The 22134-nt window shown below is 41.5% G+C and overlaps 1 protein-coding gene across 1 annotated transcript in view; it reads right to left on the bottom strand.

Annotated features, from left to right (window-relative positions):
* The window catches only part of DCBLD1 (discoidin, CUB and LCCL domain containing 1), a 46130-nt gene that overhangs the window by 4757 nt on the left and 19239 nt on the right, over positions 1-22134 (bottom strand). The window contains exons 3-14 of the mRNA XM_064707947.1: positions 16267-16404; positions 15649-15700; positions 14841-14913; positions 13049-13182; positions 8981-9021; positions 7500-7715; positions 6327-6451; positions 4667-4814; positions 4468-4584; positions 2910-3000; positions 1713-1762; positions 75-194 (exon numbers count right to left, since the gene is read on the bottom strand). Of these exons, the coding sequence (XP_064564017.1) occupies positions 75-194; positions 1713-1762; positions 2910-3000; positions 4468-4584; positions 4667-4814; positions 6327-6451; positions 7500-7715; positions 8981-9021; positions 13049-13182; positions 14841-14913; positions 15649-15700; positions 16267-16404 (1305 nt within the window). The remainder of the gene's footprint in view (positions 1-74; positions 195-1712; positions 1763-2909; positions 3001-4467; positions 4585-4666; positions 4815-6326; positions 6452-7499; positions 7716-8980; positions 9022-13048; positions 13183-14840; positions 14914-15648; positions 15701-16266; positions 16405-22134) is intronic.

Below are 22134 nucleotides of genomic sequence, written 5' to 3'. Positions count from 1 at the left end.
TGGGCCATCCCTTTACCTGTTACTGGCTCAGCACACAGAGCAAACGGGATGGATCCGAGGGGGAGAGCTGTTACCTGCCATGTCACTGGTGACCAGATCCAGCTTTTGTGGTGTCTCCTTCTCATTATTATAGCTGATGGTAAATTCGGTTGACTGATGTCTGGTAAAGGGCTGCTTGATTTGTTTCCAACAACCTGTGAAAAAGAAATTAAAATAGAAGGCTTATCAGCAAGTTAAATGCTTGGAATCAGAAGACTTACCAGTAAGTTTAATTTTTGGTATACTCATTGCTGTCAATATATTGAAATAGTTTAGAAACATGACTAAAATGGGCTGTTTGTTCAAAAAAAGCCCCCTGAATATGGAGGGTGAAGGAAGAAGTGAATCATCAACTGGGATTTCCAAGTTTATATAAGATTTTTTGGCAAGAAGGGCTCAAACTCTGTAGGTGCCTACAGTGATGCCTTAACAAAGTATATTGATAAAATACCAACTTTAAGTCAGTTATGTTTAGGCACTGAATATGTGGCAAAAATAATGCTTAAAATTTCTCCTTTTGCGGTGGATTAGTGTGGCTTCTGATTCATGGGTATCTGAGCACCTGCACTCATCAATTAACTTGTTCTCACAACATCCTTGTGAGACCGAAAAGAAAAAATCCACAGTGTCAGGGACTTGCTGGAGCCTGTGCCAGGAGGTCTGGGGAGAGGTGAGCTTGACTCACAGCTTTGCAAGCCCCAAGCCTGGCTCACAAGGGCTTAGGAGCTTGATTTATGAAGCAGACACACAACAAATGAACTGACTGGGTAAGAGGCTATCTCCAATTTCTTGGGATTTGTCCTCATTAGCAAGTGAGAAAGGATTATGATGTGACCTTGAAAAATCATATTAGCAAATATGATGTTAAGTACAAATTAATTTTCTAATGAGGGCGAGCTGCAGTGGGTAACAGCATTCCTTTCACTGACGTCAGCACCTACTGAGGGATGAAATTTTGGAGCTGAGCTGTTGCAAGAGACTTGTCAGGCGACATATGAACTGCTCAGTGGTTTGCGTTTTTTGTGGAAAGCCGAGTTTCAGAAGGATATTCCTTGATGGAACTGGTTGGCCAGGAAAATCACCCCAAATGCCAAGCTGATGGGAACCCCACTCTAGAAAATGCTATTGAGCAAGACAAAGAAAATATTTTTGCAGTCATCTCCTAAAGCAGTGTGCTCAAGCCAATCCCTCATTCAATACAGCTCACTGTTCTTAGGCTTTATAAATACACATTCAGCCAGGGAGGGCAGTGAGAAGAAAATATTCAAGCCATAAAAAATTATTACCTCTTGCTCTCTTAGAGAAAGGCAATCCCCTCTGCTGTGGGGAAAAGAAAAGAAAAGCAGCAATTTTCTGCAAAATAGGTATTTTGGAAGTGGGAAGGAAAAGGAGGGCACCTGGGAGCACTCTTACATGCTAATTTATGCACTCTGTATAATAGATCTTTTGTTAATTGCCTTTCTGTCATAGAAACCAAATTATATTGTTTCTCAGGGCGCTGTGCTAGGATGACACAAGTGGGACTATCATTTGCTGTTTCCCTTCTATGAAGAGGTGAATTTGAATGAGGAAATGTCGATGCTATTTCACAAGCATTAAGTGCTTAGCTGCATAAACCCCTTCCTGCTGGCCCAGTGGACAGGACAGGACAAAGTGCATGATTCTCCACTAACCTGATTTCTGAGTACTGGATAATCCATAAGAAAGTCCTTTGGCTTCTCGCCTGTGAGGAGAGGAAAGGGTTTATAAACATCAGTACTTAGAGCATTTCAGCTTCATGCCTTAGCTCCAGCAGAGCCTTTTTACTTAGTGGCTGAGGAAAAGTCTTCACTTTGAGTTCCTGGAGGTTGTTGTTTACTAGAACTAGGCAAGCAAACCAGCACTTTGACATTTTCTTTTCTTCTCCATCTATGTGCAACTTGTGAGTGCTGGTATTCAAATTTCCAGGGCTGGCACTCACCAGTTTGATGTGTCTGTGTCTAGATGCGTCACTCTGGGCTATGTTTGGGTCTGCTCTTCTGAACTCTTGGGCTATTTTATAGATTTACTGAGAATCCAGGGCAGAGCTGAGTATCACATATACTCAGCTCTGGTGATGAAGCAGCAACACCAGAGCATTGCTTACACTTCCAAATCCCATCTGCTGACAGAAGCATTTCCTGGTTCAACAAGCAAGCGCAGGTTCATAGGAATGGGCATCTAGCAGGAAGCACAGCTAGCAGTGATTCTTCCAGTCCTCAGTCTTGTGAGATGAAACAGCTTCGTTTCAGCTGCTTGCACCAGTGTATGTGTGACTCCACAGAGCACAGCTCTGCTTCCAGCCTGCGAGGGTAAGTGCTCTAACTTAAGGGACTGGGAAGCAGAAACACAACAGGAGGGAAATGAAAGAAAATTATCCAGATAGATAGCTTAAATCTTCCTTCCCTTCACTGCATTTTTATTTGGTTTTGATGTGGTAAGTATCCTATCTTTGACTGCTTTATACCTCAATGCATGTGAGTATATGTAGGGTGAAGAGAGCAGCTGGTTATGCACAGTTCTGACCTGCTTTACCTTCATTTTTCTATTGACTAGCGGAGACATACAGTAAGAAATATAATTTACAATGTCCATGAATGCACCAGCTCCTCCTGGTTTAATTTATAATCTGCATGGTAGCCTGTGGTTCTGTCAGAAGGGATTCCCCATGTGTGCTACAATTTAAACCCTGCAGTGGGTACCCTCAGCGCTGAGTTCTACTTAAAAGAAAGACTGACAAACAGGATCAATTCCCAGCTCTCTGGTTAGGAGGCTCTGGAAAGAGGGCATGGAGTTGGACAGGCTAGCTAGGTACCCACCAATGCCTCCTTTCACAAACACCAGTATCTTACTTGCGTAGGGCTGCGCAGATGCAAATTCCAGAGAACAGGAACAGAAACAGCACGATGAAGATGGGGACAATTATAGCTGTGAGCTTTAAACCTGCATGAGAAAAAAAGAAGGCATAAAAGTTTAAAAGGTAAATTACTCCAAAGATGGCAATTTTTACTACAGCAAGAGGTAGATAATGTTGCAGGAATGCTTCTTGAGAAGAGCATGAAAATGCACAACTATAAAACTAAAAGACAATCCTCAGCCATGGTTGGATGCCATGGACCCGTGTGGAACAATGTTGAAACAAAATAGTTGAATATACTTTCTCAAGAGTTACACTTGACTTGGCAGCTATATGCATCCTTACAAAGAGCAGCTCTTTCTTATTACACACTAGATGACTTTAAAAAAGCCACTCATACACACTCTGTTTGCAGTTGCTTATAAATCTGCCAAAGGAGACTGCAATTTTACATGCCAAGTATCTGGCTCATGCTGAACTGGCTGAAACATTTCAGTCAAAATAGCTCAAAGATTTCCAAGAGGGAACCTAGGGAAAACCTGTTTAGCCACTGTTAAATTCTAACACAAAATGCTTTAGAGCAGGGATTTGAAAATTAGAAGTGGGGTGGCTCTTGTGTCAGGAGCGTGCTGTTCCCTGTCTCCACAGACACTTGCCAGCTGGGAGAATAAGGCAGTACAAGTGTCCACAGGGTATTTACAATTTAGCAGATGAAATCTCAGGGGATTTCATTTTCAGTGAACATGGATATGGTTTACTCCTACCGCTGCACAGATGAACAGAGCTTGCTTGCTCTTGGCAAGCAGTTTCAGAATTTTTTTCTTCCACTGATTGCTTCTTACAACTTGTTTTTTTCACAGAGGCATTTCTACAACTATCAGCTACCTAATGGGTAGTAGCATTTGGTACAGTGGGTCTGGCAATTCCTGCCTGGCTATGAGCCCACCAAACAGTCAGTATAAGCACCAAATTTTGTTTGTTTGCTTTTTAAAGTCTATGAAGTTAGCTCCACAACATTAAAGGATGAAGACTGCAAATTCGGGGAGAATTACACAAATTAAGGCTGTCTGAGCCCCCATAAACACAGGCATTATGGAAGAGTGTTTAGTTACACAATCAGGCACTGCTGTATGCTGCTTTCAGCTGTGAACTCACTCTGGAAGGAGTCATGGTTGTGTGGAGAGAAGATAACACTTTAGTGAGACAACTACTTCACATACTAAAAAATTCTAAAATACAGGATGAGAGTGAGGAAGAACTCTCCCAAAAATTGCTGCTGAGTGCTCACTGTATTCCCTTGAGCCACCCACCAAGCATGGCAAATCAACCAATTTGACAGGGAAACCAAAGCCCAATGTTTAACACATCAAGGAAAATTAAGGCTTTCAATCTCTTTCTGTGCCTTAAGACAAAAAGAACCTATTGCTCCTCCCTCTTCTCTCTGTCATTATTAAAGTCTGAAGGGAAAATAAAAGTTTTGATTTGTGAGAAAGTTTAAAGTTCACTCAGACTGGGCTGAAGACTAGGGAAAATGCAGCACTAGGTAGTGTTACCCAAGCTAGTTTCTTCGGAGGGGATGGGCTCTGTAACAGTCCTGTCTTCTTTCCCAAGGGAGGTTTCTGTGCTCTGACTCGGTTTCTGCCACATGGAATGCGTGAAGGAGCTGTTAGCTGCAAGAGAGGAGGGGACATCAGTGGCACTGGGCAGCATAGGGCGCTTCAGAGGCACCAAGCAGTGCTGCTGACCCCATACCTGGCATTATTCTACAGCCCATCAGCTCCAGCTTCAGGGCTATCCTTTGGTTCCAGCTCTGGGGGATGATCCGCACGTAACGGGCCACGATGGGGGGGATGAAGTTATTGCGCACCACGTCACCAGCGTTGGAGTTGCCTTGGAACACCTGCAACGAAAGGGGCACACACATTGTCTGCCCTGCTTTAAAAGCCTCCTTCCTCAAAGTGCTCCTGACATCCAGCTTCAAAGATTTTCATCCTAAGACTAACACACTGATAACCTGGGATTCAGCCACAAGATTTCAGAAATTGGGAGTTCTGGAAAGAAATAATCTTTTTAGTTCTGCCAGATGATCACATTTTTCTGTTAGCTTGGAGGAGAAAGATTATCACAGTTTCAATACTGTGTAATTCCCAGTTAATGTATGCTGGTATAGTGCTACCATTTTTTATTTAGGAGCACTACAGCACCCTTTCTTGGAAATAGCGGATAGAAACATAAAACAGAAAAACCTGAAGCATTTCTAGACATTTTAGTAAAATGGTCAGTTTTCTATATCAGACTTGAAGAATGACTATTAACTACACAGTTGTTGCTGCATTGATATATTATTACCCTCAGACCCTTGTGCAGAACAACCATCCTTGCAATATTAGTTCTTGGAGACGCTTCAGCATGATTTAGGAAAACTTAAAAGCCTCATGAGACAGAAAAGTGATCTCAGCATATCTTAGATAAATTGCCAGGCCATATAGGGTTCTGATGGGGCAGGTTCTGTCATGCACCTTAGCTGAAACCAAGATTGTATATAATACTTTCAAAGGATATTTGTATATAACAAGTCACTGTGGGAAACTGCAAGCCTGCATATTTTAAGTAGCTAAGCCTTTGCAGTTCACCCACTACTAGGCTGATTTGTCACTCTTTGGGCCAGCATCCCCTCAGTTTAACATTTTAAAAAATATTAAGACCATTAATGTTGGAAATTCCTTGCCATGCAAGCTAAGAAAAGCAGAGCCAGCAGGAAATCTCTCTTCAGCTCTGCCAAGTTTTCAAAAACTGCCATCAGTGCTGATGACAGTAGAGCCTTCTCCTGAGGCCAGCTGAGATCCCTCAGGAAGGATGGGTCTGACTTTGAACACTGTGGGGACAGGGAGGAAGGCTTTTGGGATTTCTTTTGTTTGAAAGGAAACATGAAGGTCTCAGGGGAAAATGTTTCCAGACAAACTCCACCAGCAGCTCTGCCCTTCACTGGAGAGGTTGTTTCATTTGGCAGGGGGAGGTGGACTGACCATCCCAATGCATTTGGAGCTGACCCTCAGTTTGCTGGTGCCATACCAACAGCATCCCTGGCACGGGCAAACACTGAGCTGAGCAAAGGACTTGCCCCAACAGCTGCTGTACAGCTCCAGTTACAGCACTCTTTTAAAAGAAGGGTGCAGACATACACATGCCTCCCTGTGTGTGTCCCACAGCTCCACCAATCCCTGGATAACTTCCTTGTTTCAACAAGCTCACTATCTGCTCCGCAGCCATAAATTACACTGGTGAAGACAGCCCAAGTCTAGACAAGTTTGAAACTCCTAATCATTCTTGACAGTGAAATCTTGCCCTTCAATGTCAAGACAGCATAGGCATTATTGTTTTGTGTTTTCCTACCCTTCCCACTTTCCCTTACCTTTTCTTCATTGCTCAGAATCCCTTTATAAGTTCTCCATTTTGAGTTGTTATTTTTATAGTTCATTGTAAATGTCTTCACATAAAAGTTGAAATTCATGGATCCAGAACCAGTGGTCTTAATCCCTTTTAAGAAAATGAAAGAAACATTTTCATTTGCTATGTGCCTGTTTTAAGGGAACATTTCCAAATGCAAACACAGAAGCCAAATCAATTTGGAAAACTTGATATTCAAGGTGTTAGTTTATTTTTCAAACTATGTTGGAATTGAGTTTAAAAGTTGGGTGAAGAACAGAAATCTGTTTTAAATTGTGAACTTAGACCAATAGATATTTATAACAGAGAACAAAAGGCTCAGGGAGCTGGGTCTGCTCAGCCTTGAGGAGAGATGTCTGAGGGGACCCCATCAATGTCTGTCAGTATCTGAAAGGAGTGTGCCAAGAGGATGGAGCCAGGCTCTGCTCAGTGGTGCCAAGCAACAGGACAGGAGGTAGTGAAAGTGATGCACAGGAAGTTCCACCTGAACATGAGGAAGAACTTCTTTACTGCGGCCAAACACTGGAGCAGGCTGCCCAAAGTGGTTGTGGAGTCTCTCTCACTGGAGATATCCGAGAACTACCTGGACACAATCCTGGGCTGTGTGCTCTAGGATAACCCTGCTGGAGGCTGGACCATATGACCCACTGTGGTGCCTTGCAGTTTTACTCATTCTGTGATTCTGTGACTCCAAAATGAAAATTGCTTTTTGATATTATGGTCTGTATCAGCCATCTTTACATCTTTAGCAGTAACTGTAATTTACATTTTTACAACTAAACCAGGAGATGGAAACAGGAATTTCTTTCACCTAGGCCTTGTTCCAAAGGCTGTGACTTTCACGTTTCTTATTGATTTCAGATCATCCACCCAGACTCCACTGCTCCCTGTGTAAAGTATTTTGTCCTGTCAGCATGTTTACAGATCAGCTGAGCTCAATCCTATATCCTTGTAGGAACACCAGTCTTGCAAATAGTTTCTTGTTTTAAACAGGAGAATGATATTCCTGAGCATAGAAAGTGCAGAACACTTAATTACATTTAACAAAAGAAACGTTGCATTAGTGCACTATCAGCTTTCCAGCTGCATTCAGTTTCTTCTCCAGCTGAAACCCTCTGATTCCCAGAAAGCGACATACCCGTGATTCTCTTCTTCTCTCCCAGGTCTATCTCCAGCCATTCCCGGTTGCTGCTGTGGTTGGAGGCCCAAGACCATCCCGGGACTTGTAGCCAAGCCTTGTCTGGGGACCATAGGAGTAGTTGCCCAAATTCATTGGTCTCCTCCCAGTAGGAAGATGCAGTAACCTGGCTCTTGGAGAGGAATCCCTCTTCCAGACTGAGAGATTTGTTGCAGCCTAGGAGTCCCCACACAGACAGGCAGAAGGAGTTATTTTGCATTTTCACAGGATATTTTTATATTAGGCTAGCAACATTTGAAGACCACCCACAACAGCAAAGTCAGACATTGCTGAATCTAGTGCTAGTCTGATGCTCTCCATTAGCTGTGGTGTTTACCAGTCAATTTGTAGCGTATGATCCAGTACTGGAGTGCTGCAGTCCCAATCCTTTACCAGTCTAACTCCTACATACATGACACCTTCTGACTACATCTGCTATTTTTGCCATTTAGTTTTTTAATCTCTGCACTTTTGTCTCATTCCTGTGAAGACATATTTTATTTTTAAATTTTTTCCTTCTGAAACATAATATTTATGTTTTGAGATTGGCATTAACTAATTCTGCTGTACAAAACATTTCACAGATGAAGGCACTGTACTGAGAGGAATACTTTACTGTAAACATTTCATGATTCCCACCTGCAATTAGGGCTAGGAAAGTTACTCATTAGAGAAGCTCCTTGATACAGCTGCCAAGATGTGATATCATGAAGATAATATCTGTGGGTAAGCACTACAAACTCCACCAAAGAACCCACGAAGTCTCTGCACATCAAGGTTCTTCAGAGAAAACAGGCCAGTGGAATATGGTTCAATGAAGTTAAAAATAATTCCTTGGCAGATTCAAAGACCTATACATGCTCTACAGTTTTCAGCAGAATAGTAAATAATTTTATCTCAAATGAGTGAAATATAATTCAAATGAACGAATGTGAACTTTCCCCCCCTCTTTGCTGTGTTTTATGGAAATGAACGGCTTGACAGTTTAAAAGAGGGTTTTGCATCTTGGAAAGCCATAAACAAAAACGCCTTCTGTATCAGTTCAATATAAATATATTTTCATTTCTCTCCTATGTTTTCTTTCTCCGCTTGTATGATGAAGATGGAAATTACAAATATCTGAAGAAAAACTGCTTTCATTTTCTGTAGCCTAAAGTACATAAAAATGGGATTATCTGATTGTCATTTTTCATATGCTGGCACCAGAAATGTAACAGCAGAATACTATTTCTGTTTCTCATCTATGTGCGTATGACCACACATATTCTGTGTTTTTTCCTAGCTCACTTCAGATCCCTTCAATTTTTTTATTCACTTGCCAATTTTAAAAAACTGTTGTCCTAAAATATCCTTCCTAGACACAGCCTGACATTCTCCTGATTATTTTTTAAAACTTTTACAGAAAATATTTAAATAGCTCAAAACAAAGCAATTTTTCTTACCATTTGAAGTAAACGTAAATCTCTTATCAGACAGAGAACCACTGTAAGAGAAGAAAAAGGTAATTCAGCCTCTCATGAGGTGGTCACAGGAGTGCTGAGGTAGAGCTGCACAATCACTGTTTATCCAGTAAAATATCTCTGGCCAGACAGCCACTTTCTCTGCTGGCTGGATACTGACCCCTGTAAGAGCACTCAAGTGAGTCTCTCACTGTGACTGAATTCAGGTAATTTTTTAATGGTTTTGAGCATTTTTTAAAGCTTTAGAGTGATTTCCCATTGCCTCACCCTGTTACTCCTGCTGCTTGTGAAAGAGCTACACTTGATGGAGACTAAATCACACCAGCTCTGGCCATTCCTACTTGGGCTACAGGTGTGTCACAGGATGAAAATGGGATGAAAACTGCTCCTTGTTTTAATCTGGGTGGGAACCAGTTCTGTTATAACCACTGCCAACATCTCCCATCAGGAATGGCTCTTTATGCTCCATTAAACACATCTATAGCTCCCTTTTTCTTCCTCCTTCTGACATGGATTGTTTTGCTTCAGGGGAAAAGCCATTTCTTGGGCCACTCCACAGCCCTGCACAATGCAGGACAAGATAAAATCACCACTCTAAGGGAGAGCTGAGTTTTCCTTGGCCTCTCAGGGAGCCGCTTTCTAATTCCCAAGGAGATGCTCCTGAGGTTTCATTCCAGAAGCAATGAATCCAACTGGCTGCCTAATAAAAAGAAAAGCCAGGGTTTTAACATGAAATTAGTTTGGATTTCTTGAAAATCTGCCCCCTCCACTGTCACTTCAATTAGCTACATGCATCACTGGCCCCTTTTGAAAAGCCTTGGCTAGCGTGACTAAGCAGTAAAACAACTTCTGCACCAAGCATGGAGACAGTTCCCTTTTAGGCTGCTCTTTCTTTGTTTTTGGCCAGGAAAATTTCCCCCAAGCTACTGTCTGCAGCCTCACCACGGTGTTATATGTTTTGCAGGGCTATGTGTTTTGAGAGCACTTCAAATGGGGAATAGGAAAGTAGTCCCATGTCAAGGTCAATAAAAACACTGCCTTTTTTTTGTCACTGAGGGAAAACTAATGACTACAGGCAAACGAAGCCCTTCAGAGCTCTGGGTGGGAGCTGATTTATTTGGGCATGTAGGCGGCTGAGTAGCTAGAAGGGGAAACACAAGCCCTCCTTCCCACATCTTCCCCACAGGCAATCCTTGGGGGCAATCAGATGCACTCTGCTCACTTCAAACCAGTTCGACATCACAGCCAAAAGAGTTGTTGATTTCTTAGTGAAGGCAAAGCAATTCATTTCAAGGGAAAAGAAGAAAATAAATACCTAAAACCTACCCAAAACAGCAATCATGGTGCTCCTTGAATACTTACAATGAAAACAAATCAACCAGAACCCTTTAAAATAGAGCACTGCAAATTTAGCAAATAGAGGACTGCAAATTTAGCAAATCAAGGTTAGCACTTCTAAGGTCTACAAAGCTATGAAATCAAGCTGATAAATTTCTACTGTAATTCACTAAAGAGAACAAGCCAATTCAGTAAGTGGTAATTCATCAGTTTCCTTATGTGACTGCTGGAATTTTGTCACACAGGTTCCACTTTGTCCTCTAAGGGACGGAATCACTCCATGTTCCTCATCTGCCTGACAAGCTTCAGAATCCTACCTTTCTTTTTTGGTTTGTTGTTTTTTTTTTTTTTTTGCCAGAGCTGGTCTCAAGCAAACTTCTCCTAAGCAGTGTAGGTTAACCCCAAATCTCATCTTTCACTGTTGACAAGCACACAGCCTCTTGCATTTTCAAAGGCAAATGATTCCACACGTGCAGAGGTACAGCCACAGGCCAGGCCGTGCTACAGCACCTGTGTATTTGCACTGGGGTATCAGAACTGCCCAATAAACCCAGGAACCTGGGCTTCATTACAGCATCTGGGGGTGCAGGTCTGCACATGGATCATGGGAAGTGACAACCTCACACATGCTGGAGCGTAACAAACACACTGAGAGATGGAGTGGGGAGGCCAAGGTCAGCTCTTGCAGGGTGCTGGGTGAGCAAGACATAACTCCATGTTAACAACACAACACTTAACAGCTCGATGCACTCCAGCAGCAGCTTTTGATGAGGTCAATTTCGGCTAAAGTCGCTAAATAATTTAAACCTTTAATACTGAAATCCACTATAAATGAGATTTTAAAAGCTTGAGCAAGCTCGTATTTAAGGGCATCTAAAAAGCTCTTAAGGCACTGCTGCTCAAGCACCATGCAGGCACTGGCTCATCTGCAGGATTTTCTTTCAGCATGTAGGCACTGCAGAACAGGGAAGCCATGCAGTTTTGTAGATACTGCTTATAAAAGATTCTTTAAAGCACAAAATGCATAGGTTCATTTTCTTAGTAAACAGGCCTACTGTTTCTAGGAGCCCTTTCTCATGTTTTGGAACAAAAGCATTTCCCTACATACTCCAATTTCCTCTCCTGAGCACACACCAACAGCTCATCTGCTCCAGAGACTGTCCTGGCTGCCAGGTGTGGCACAAACGTCCTAGGAAGGGCTGTGCTGACATTCCTATTTTTCTCAAACTCTGTGCCCCCTAGTTTGCAGGCAGTGAGCCTGTGGCTTCCTGTAGAACCTGTAGAAAACTTCTGTTGTCTCCTCAGGGCAATTCTGTCCCTTGGAGACGTGCATCATGCTCGAGGAGTGCCTCTGTCTGTCCCTGTAGGCAGGAGAGCTACAGGGGCTCTGCTCCTCCTCAGGGTTCTCTCTCAGGCCCTCACATTAAATGTGCACGTGTACACTTGCAGAATTACACACTTCATTCTTTGCCCACTGGCTCTTGTACTGGGGAAAAAAAATACAAATGGGAATCACAACACCTTTTCATTATAAAATTTTATGTACTACTGTCTGAGTTACTTCACTGGGATTATCAAGGGTCACAAGCATATTAATGTATGTGATCAGTTCTGTAACATCTTTATGTAAGGTACAAAATATTTAATTTACGGTTTCACTAAGCTGGCACGTGTGATGGAAAGAATTTGTATTATTTGTTTTATGGAGGGGCTTGGTGCCTGACCAGAGCTCTCAGTCCTGCTTTGCTTGACACAAGTTTAAATTAATTTTCTTTGGCAATTAACTTTCAAAAAAAATGGAAAATATTTAGGCTGTACAGTTCTTTGGCTATGATCTACATACTACCCAGTTTTGTATACTCCAGTGCTATTGTATATAAAGCATTTCAGTCTCTGCTGAAGCTTAAGCACAGCAACAGAGCAAAAGAATGCCTTTTTTTTTTAATGAACGAAACCATGATTGTAAAATTGTCAGGAGGGTGTCAGAAATCATGGAGAAAACAGGAAAATAGTATAAAAATTACATATTGCCTTAGCTCTCATAGGTTATGGGATGGAAATTTCCCTTCTTAAAAAAGAAAAAAAAAAGGCCCCATGTAAAATCCAGATAACATTTGAAAATTAAAAACTATAAACCAACAGGAATGACAGAAGCAGTTGCTGGAAGGTCTTACTGTGCTGGATAGAGATTAGAGGATTTATTTCTACTTCAACAGCAGTACAATTAAAAGTCAGAAGATAAGCGGTAAATATAACACCCTTGCTATAAATATTCTAAAGGAGAAAAACTCTGAACATGTCAAAAGCACAATGTTTAAGAAGTTGTTCATTAAATCCCCTATGGCTCAATGGCACTTTTTACTTACTCATTTTTCCTAGCTTTCTTTAAACTTCAACATGAATTTATCATGATTTATTAGCTTATCGATTAAAGCTGTTTGTTGCAGAACATCATACTCTCAAGTATCTGCTAACAAAGCAATTTGTAAATATGATTGGGAAGGAACAGAAGGAAAAAAAAGAAAATACTATCCTACCTAGGGCCACTGAAAACCTGAAACCTCTTCCTATCTCCATTGCCAACACCATTTCAATAAAGCCCTAGAAACACACCTAACATCTTTTGCTCCCCAAAATGGCATCACAACCCGCTTGCGCAGGTGGCGGCAGTGCCCTGTGCCCGGTGCCACCCGGCCCAGCCCTGGTACTCACTCGAGGGAGGGGACGCCGTTGGCGACGGCGCCCTGGTAGCGGCTGATGCCCTTGTGCTGCGTGACGCTGATCTGCCCGCCCAGCTCGTCCGCCAGCACGCCCGCGTGGATCGCTGACTTGCACAGCAGAGACGTCTGCAAGGCAGGAGCCACCGCTCAGGAAATCAGTCTGACACGCTGCAAAGGCCTTCCCTCCCAAGCACACTGGTGTTACAGCTCATAAAATCCAGCAAAAGCTCAAGAGGAGTAAGAGGCAGGGGCGGGAGAAAGAGGAGTAATCTTTGAAAAATATACGTCTCCCAAAGTAATTTTTCTTTTCAAATGAAAAAACAAATGGTCTGCTTCTGAGAAGGAGCTGGAAGATTGTCACTCCTCAGGAAAAAAACATTGAAAGGCAAGGCAACACTTCCTTGGGAAGATAAATCAATAATTCCTTGGTGCTCTTGCCTGGAGACAGACCCATCTATTACTGCTCTTTAGGATTTGAATTATGGTGCACATTAGGGGCTTGGCTATGTGTTGAGTAGCTGCTGCTGGGTTTAAGTGCAGCCCATTTCCATTATGTCAGGTGGGATAGTGCTACATAGATAGAAAAATACAGGAACTATTGCCAACCAGGTGGCAATAACAGGGCTAGGGCAAAGCAGGAAGGGACAGAGAAAGGTACAAAGGAGACTTTCCTAGGGGCTGCAGGCAGAGGCTGGTCAGCTCACACTGGCCCACTTTGGGCTGTGCTACTGGACAAGCTGGGGTGCTGGGCTGTCCCCTCCAGGGAGGGGTGGGGAGAACGGAGGCACAAAGGCAGCACATCTCCAGGGGAGCCCTGCAGGTTCTTCCCATCAGAAAATCCTCCTTAATGGTGGAGGGAAAATTTCTTTTGCAAATTCCTCAGTGCAGATAAAATCTGCATGAGGTCATGCCATGTGCTGCTTTTCTGCCCTAATCATTGGAACCAAGGGCAGAATAACTCCAGCTAATGAGAATGTAATGTGGCATTTCTTTGTTTCTTCAGCTCTGCCACTTTCCAGGCTGGAGCCAGCACGCTTGAATAACTGGATGAACAGGTTAAACATGAGCACTAACTTTTCAGAAACTCAGTGACTGCGATAGGGTGGGATTTTTCTTCAGTGGTGTGATTAGACTTACTCCTCTGTGAGAGAGGTAAAGATTTCACAGACATGACAGGAGAAGAGTCCAGGGTGAGGGGCACAGAGAGGGCAGAGCTCTGAGCCATATGAACTGCGGATAAATGCAACCACTTCAACTTTCTCAGCTTGAAGAACAAGAAGTTAAAACAACCCAGGAGGTTGGTAGTTACCAGTGGGATGTGGTTAGGCAGTGCTTAATATTTATTTCATCTCAGAGCATATGCTAGGAATAGTGCAGGCATGATCTTAAAGAAAGCCCACATGTTACTGAACTGTATCTTTTTCACATGTGGACACCAAACAAGTAAAGGCTAAAATCATAGAAATATTTCATACATGGATGAGCACTGCCTCAAGAAGGACAAACACTGGGCAGGCTTTTTCCAGAAAGCCAGAAACCACAAATCAGTAGGTATATTTGACAATCAGTGGACTTTGTTCTCACACAATTGATTTGTCTGTTTGAAAAGCGTCTCTGTGTGCTTATATACTGATAATTTAACTTATATACTGATAATAAAAGGTATAGCAAAACAGCCCAGAAGAATTACTAACAAAAGTCAAGCAGCAAAAGTTGAAACTGAGTTGTTCTATTCTTGTTTCTTTTGTCTTTATAAATTTGCCCCCATGATCCTGTGTACTTACATCTCTGTATCCTTCTCCAATATTCCCAGAAATGTCACCTGCTATGTCTCTGCAGCCAGCAGGACAGTATCTACTGTAGTGAGAGAAGAAAGGCTTGTTTAAGGCATGAACTGTAGTGACAATACACACAAACAAACTCCTATAAAAGAAATGCTTTCAAACCAATAAATATTTTAGCAGTAATTTCTCTAAATTACTGATGCTCTGTTAGTGAGTCTAGGAGCTAAATAAATGGGCCCTTGAGTTCATAGGTGGACTGAACACAGTAGCACACAAAGACCTAGGAAAGCAGTTTAGCAAGGGCACTTATTTTTATTTAATTCTCTTGTTCTAGAAATGCTACCACACAAGTTTTCAGAGTTAGATAAGAAGCCTATATGCACATCCAGACAGCAGCCAAAATAGCACAATTTATTACCATTTCAAACCTATCACAAAGTTCAAGGAACTGAGAAATTATAGCTTGTCCTCAGATAATCTTATATCAGCTGGGACGTGATCTGCTCCCAGAGGAAGCACTGGAATTTGAGGCTACTTTGAATTTCAAAGTGGAAACTCTTTTTACATACACCATGTATATGTATGCACTTAATGAGAATTGCTGAGAGCTCTGCAACTCCATTCCATCATTTTTCCGGGCCACAGTCTTCCATTCTGCACTAGTGCTTCTCACAACCAGCCATTAGACCACCACTGTAAAAAAATCACTTCTCCAGAAAACCAAAACACTTTAACATTTTCTAACAATTGAATAAGTTGACAGATACTGCAAAGCAAGCCAGAATGCAGAGCTGGAAACCCTCTTTACCTGAATTCAGCCTTTGTGTAGTGGTTTGCTCGTTCCAAACACGTGATCAGATCTGTGAAAATTTACAAATGTCAATTCCAATTGTGGGATATAAAATTACAGACAAATATTTGCCAGAACATGAAATTACATTTAAAGACCTCTTTGTATAATACTTCAGCAATTTTATTAGACTGGAAGCAATAGCTATGATTTTCTTTCATTCTTTTCAACTTCCCCTTCTATTCTTCTTATGCTTTACACCTTCCTCAAAGTTGGACAGACCTCCAGAACATTAAATGTGGGAATGAAAACTTTAATCTCTCTTACTGCTCCCTTTTATCACAGTGTGCTGCGTGCTGGAGCTCAAAACACAGTGGAGCTGCAAGGAGAAGGCACTATTTTCCCCTCCACAGGCCCTGTATTGCAGATAGTCTAGGTAGGATTTCAGCAGCTATTACAGCTAGTTATTGTTACAACTGTTTCTTACACACATGCTCTTAAAAATACCATGGCTTATGCTAATCTGGAAATATTTAGGAAAAAACTTTTATGCTAAAGCTTTATGTCTGTAAAGATGATAATTAAATAGGGGGAGCCATGTCACTAATCTTCTACTACTTTTGGATATCACCTTACCTGGGTGATCACTGCTGGCATAGGACAACAAAAAGCCTCGTCCTGACACGTGGGATCCACTCTCAAAGTGAATAGTTGCCTCGTTGCTATCTAGAATGATTTCTTTGGGGACAGGCATCACATTACCACAGTAGGGCCCTAGAGACAGAACAAAGAAGGTTTCAAAAGTTTAGATGACGTAATTAGGCTGGGAAAGTCTCGTGATTAGCAGAGACTTTCATAACACACTCATTCTCTTTCAGTATCAACCCAAATGTTGACAAAAGGGTTTTGGCTTCAGTCCTTTATGGGTATGAGCTCTAAAGCTACCCTGACAAGCAGTGGCCAGGATCCAGTTGTCTCTGCATGGCAGCAATTCCAGCATCCACATTTCTCATCACATAAGCCTGAAGAGAAGGATTAATGCCCTTCAACCTTTGAAGTACAGCGCGCTCACAACCAGCAGTAACTCATTAGAGAAAATGACACTACATTCAAAAGCAATCCAAGGGATCTAGGCAGGGTCCCTGAGATAAACCCTCCAAACACACACAGCTCATGCCATTGTGGCATAGCAGCCAGTCAGAAAGGATTAAGATCAGATACAGAGCACCTGGTTTTCAAGGACCTGCATGCCACAAGCCAGACTGTACTCCGAGGCAGTAACATTTCCCTTAGAAAATTTCCTAGGCTTTTTCCATTTAAAAACACATGGCAATATACAGTTCAAGTCTCTAGAGTTTTAAACAAAAAAGAGAGGGAGAGAAAGGGGAAGATGAAGGGAGTGGGACAGGGAGACAACAGCCTTGTGCTTACAGTGAATTAGATAAGGGTTTTATAGCTACCAACTGCAGTATCTTGGAACAGTCTTTGGGACACTCCTTTCTTGTGACAGCAGGCATGCCCAGAACTCCTAGTAATTACATTTGCTTCTCAGAAAGTCAGTTCCCGAGGGGAGTGTTCCTTTGAGACTGCCACAGTCTTTGCATTTGCCTTCTGTCACCATACCTGGGTGCAAACATTTGTCCCTAGCTGCCCTCAGGCACAGATAGTACAGAAAATTCAAAGCAGTTTGGATATACTTGTTCAAATTTATGAGTCTATGTACAATATAAACTGCAAAGAAGAGGTTTTTTTAAGATGGCAAAGAGACTTTTTTCCCCAGAGGAAAAAAAAATCCAAATGACCCTTTACAAGCCCTCAGCCCATCTGTTCTGCTGAGGTGAATGACAGCTTTTGTGTCCTAAAGCAAGCCTTTGGGATGAAAAACAACCACTTTGATTTTTCCTAGACAACCTCATCTTGGTGGTGGCTACTTTAGGGCAACTTGGAACTGACTTCTGAGACACTAGTAATTACACTCACATCATGACACAAATCTGAGGAGTGATACCCATCATAACAGGCTCCTAAAAGCTTCTTCATTTTGCTTGGTGCTCTGGGTTAGGGAAGGGGCTCTTTTCCAAATACTTCATTTGCCTTAAAACTATAAGGTCAGCCCAATCAGAGCCAGCTGTCAGCAGAAGGGACAAACAAAAGGAGGAACTCTTGTCCTTTTGGCTTAAAAATCGTATGGTGAAGGCAGGCAGGCAGAGAAACAAGCGATGAGTGTGACATTTCCCTGGAGTACTCATGTGTTGAAAAATGACTCACGACTTAGTCAGAGAAAACAATGTCTATAAAAAGGGTTAAATAAATTGCTTAGGAAATGAACTTATCAAAAAGACAGCATCTGACACTGTGTCATACCAGTCAACTGCACGAGTGATTTATTTGAGAAGGTCTTTTGTGTCAGGTTGCAGTGGGAGAAGTGCTAACTTAGATATTTTTCTGAGAGAGAGAGAAATGGGGGAAAGACAAGGAGCATTGCACGTCTTCAAAATAAAGCACCTGAGAAAGCTGTAGTCCTTTTCTTCTCTCAAGGACTGTCTCTACATATTTTCTCACAAGTGTGCTTTGGCTCTCTCCCTCACAGCGATTGGCAGTGACCTGTCTACTCTGGAGGTATAATTGAGATGGCTGATTCACACAACCACACATCAGCCGGATCAGGGATGAGTGTCTCCTCCAGTAGCAAGTCTACATACGTTCCAGGTAATTATACAAACAAATCCTACATCATGACAAAACCAATAAAATAAAATAAAATATAAAATAGTCTAGACAAACAGAGCTGTATAATCCAAATTAAAGCAAGAAATTCAGAAGCAATCAGCTTAAGAAACCAACATTCAGTCTAAAGACAAGTGTCCACTATGAAGTAATAAATCTAAAAAGGTTACCAGGCTATGGTTATCCTCTGCCAAGAGCAGTTCTGGCATACCAAGAGATTCCCATTAGGTAGCTCAAAAAAAAAGGGAGCCTAGGATTAATTCCTTAAAGGATATAGAAGTAAGAAAGAGTATGTACTTAAGGGAGGAATATTTTCCAAGGGTTTATAAGTTTTCTGCAAAGATTTGTAAGAAAAAAGAAAGGGGGGGTGGGCAGGTAGAATTTATTAATACTATAAAACATTCCCTTGTTCTTTTGTTGCAAACTGAGGAAGCCTTGCAAAACATTTCAATATATTTCTTCTCAACAATTCAGATAATTGAATTAAACCTTATCAGCACTACACTGTCAGGTCCTCAGACTTGCCAGGCATATGAATACTGTACAACCATAGTGAAGATGAGAGATGATGGAGAAAGCCCCAGTATGAAAATGAGAAACTTGCTTATAGGGTCCTGTTAATTTTTACTGCAGCATTTGGACTTGACTCTGGATAAATATTTAATTCCTAAACCTGGGACTTAGCCAGAAGTTTTTTAAGATCCCTTTTGAGAACTGCCAGATCACGTTATCAGTTTTTCATCTTCTAATGTTAGTTGTGAGGTGGGCTGTTTTGCATATTCGGCTTGAAAAACGAGTCATGAATGCTGATCTCTCTCAGCTTCCTGTTAAAGTGACTTGGCTGGAGCCCTGCTGGGGTACGTAGGCAGGATTATCTGGTTTGTTTATAAGAACAAAGGAAAGAGTTTGATTTAATAAACAGATGTGTTACATGTGATGAAGCTGAGTAGGTGTTCTCCATATTTCAATATTACTGTATCTAGATGTCAGGGCCTTTCCTTCTTCCTGTGTCTCATTAAGAAGTTGACCCAACTGTGGTTCCGTCTGTTCACTCCAGATTCCTTTTATACATATTTATAAAAATTCTGCGGGAGACATATTAGGGGCCTAAGGATTTCAACCATACTCATTTCAATATTCTCCATAATTAAACTAACTTTTAATGCCTTTCATGAAGAATATCTGATCTATTAGTATGGTTTAGGTGGCTTAAATAAAACACTTCTGTCTCGAAGTAGTATTAACATCCTGCAAGACACACAGTAAATTGTCTTGTGGATATCCTTTGGCTGGCCCCTCTGGAGAATGAAGAAACTATTTTACACTTTGTTTATTTTTTCAATGTTAGCAATAGCCTACTGCTTTTGTCTTTTTCATAACAGTGTTGTTTTGCAAATCTGATGATCTTTACAGCATTGTCTGGTTTTATGAGGTCTAGTTTACTTCTACTGTCAACCAGGCTCTGGCACAGCTCCTGAGCTTTCCTTTTTGAATTATGTTCCTTTATTTTTTCCACTTCCCTTAAGAAGTACTGTGACCAGAGGACTGTCTTCTTTCACACCAGCTGGCAATGCCTACATGCTGCTTGTTTCTCTAATTCTTAATACTTTCGGCCTCTTCTGTAAGGCTTTTGCTTCCTTTTAGAAGCAACTATTTCCCTCTTCAGCTATTGAATGGCCAGTTCACTATGCTCATTCTGCTTTCATATTCCTCAACTTAATTTGAAATCTGCAGCTTGACATTTGCTTTAAGTCAAGTCTTTAAGAAACTTGGTTTGGATATTAAATAATTATGTCCTCTGTTCAACAGAGAACCTTCTCCCTTTTTTCAGTCTTTACTTGCAGAGTAAGCCATGGTTGGCAGGAAAGATGCAGCAACAATTCATGGATATGCCTCTAAACGATTATCATGTCTTAATGTATTTGTTTGGGGAAAACAATGTTTTAAATTGTAGCCTTTTCTCAAATAAGTCAATTTGGAACTACCTCAGTAGCTGGGAAAGGACAGGGGATGAGATGAACAGGGATTACACTTGTTTCACTTCAGACCTAAAAACTCATCCAGAGTACAAGTCTTTCACAAATAGTTCAAAAAACCAGTAAGATCTGTTGTATGAAAACACCTTCAGTCTCAAAATCCATCTCCATCCCACATTCACACAAATACTCGGATAAGCAGTAACTCTTCCTCTCCCCCTTACCAAGAGAGGTCCTCTTTGCTCCAGCCCTGACACACACATGGTGCAGTGGGAACCAGCAGGACCCTGCAAGGACACAGAAAGTGCTGCTCTATGTCCTTCCTTGCAATTTAACACTGTAGATACAAGATGACAGAGCAGTCAGGATGAGACAGCCTGGTTATTCAACATTTAACCCTCTGCAACACAGTCTGACCTCAGGCTGAGTGGTGAGTATTTCTTGTTTCAGCAAAAAACAAACACAACTTTCGGTTAATGTTTCCAAAGAGTTGCCAAAGACTGCAACAAAGGAAAGAAAAAGGCATCCGAGTTAGGTTGAGGAAGTAATCACAACTTTAAAATGGAGCATCTGCACCACCTGCACAGGCTGGTCTGCCTGCTTGACCTCAGGTGAGATTGCCTCTTTTAACATGGTTGTGGTTTTAGCCAAATCCAAACACAGATACACAGCAACAACTAGGAATCACAAGTGAAAAACTGTACTTTAACAAAAAAAAACAGAGGTTAACACACTGTATGCAGCTAACAGGAAAAACGGTGCGTTTGATTAAAAAAATGCTGACATTCTTTCTTGCATCAATCCTTCCAAAGCTGAAAACTCAGGATACTGCAACCACTCAGGTGAAACCCATCTGTTAAAAGTGTTTTGGCTGTTAAGAAACTGCTCAACTTGATCTTCAGCAAGAACTTGTCTGGGCATTTCTCTGGGTTTCCTGAAATTCCAGAAACAATACAGTAATAACAAGTTTCCTTTGAGGAATGAAAAAGAAATCTGGACACACCCTTTATTCAAGCAAGATATTTATTTCAATACATAATAAGGAGCAACTGGTTTGGTGAATCCCCTCAAGCCATAATGACAGGCAGGAGGCATCCAAAGGCACTCTGTACCTTTAGTAATGGGGTGTGGGGAGAAGAAAGCATTTTCAGTAAATTCTCTATTTCACGTTAGTTACCAGCTGTAAATTATGCAAGAACAAGTCAACTGCACTAACTCTCCAAATTATTACTAGTCACTCAGCAGCTCTGACATCCACCCCAGAGGAACACATCAACCTCCTACTGACTGCAAGTGAATGAGGAAGTAAGTAGGCACTTATCTCTTCTTTTGGCTTTCTCTCCAGTCAAGACTGATGATCATCTCACAAAATTAAGGGAAAAAATACCAAGCCATTAGATGGGGAAGAGACAGAAAAAAGCAGAAAAAGGGGTCAAAAGAGGTACAGAAATTTGATAGAGACATTAAAAGAAGCAGACTAAAAGCAGTTCCTGTCAAACTTTTAAAACATCTATGATCCACCTTCATAAGTAGTGCAAATTTTGTTCTTGAGAACTACAGGGCTGACATGGTTAATCTTGTTTTCACATATCCCTTTAACTAATTAAAAAATCAGAAGCTCTACTTCAGAGCTCAGTATTTTTAATATGCTCAGATAATGCAATTAACTCGAGAAGAAAAGCATTTCGGTGAAGGCTGCACCTTGTCTGCACTGTGAGATTATGCTCATATTAATTTTCTGTGGGACAAAAAACACCATATTTTAATCCAGTCAAAAACTGTGCCTTTGAAACAAACCACG

This window comes from Zonotrichia leucophrys, chromosome 3, assembly GCF_028769735.1.
Source record: "Zonotrichia leucophrys gambelii isolate GWCS_2022_RI chromosome 3, RI_Zleu_2.0, whole genome shotgun sequence".
Taxonomy (NCBI): domain Eukaryota; kingdom Metazoa; phylum Chordata; class Aves; order Passeriformes; family Passerellidae; genus Zonotrichia; species Zonotrichia leucophrys.
The sequence above is the reverse complement of the archived record's forward strand: the minus strand, read 5'-3'. Positions and strand labels throughout refer to the sequence as shown.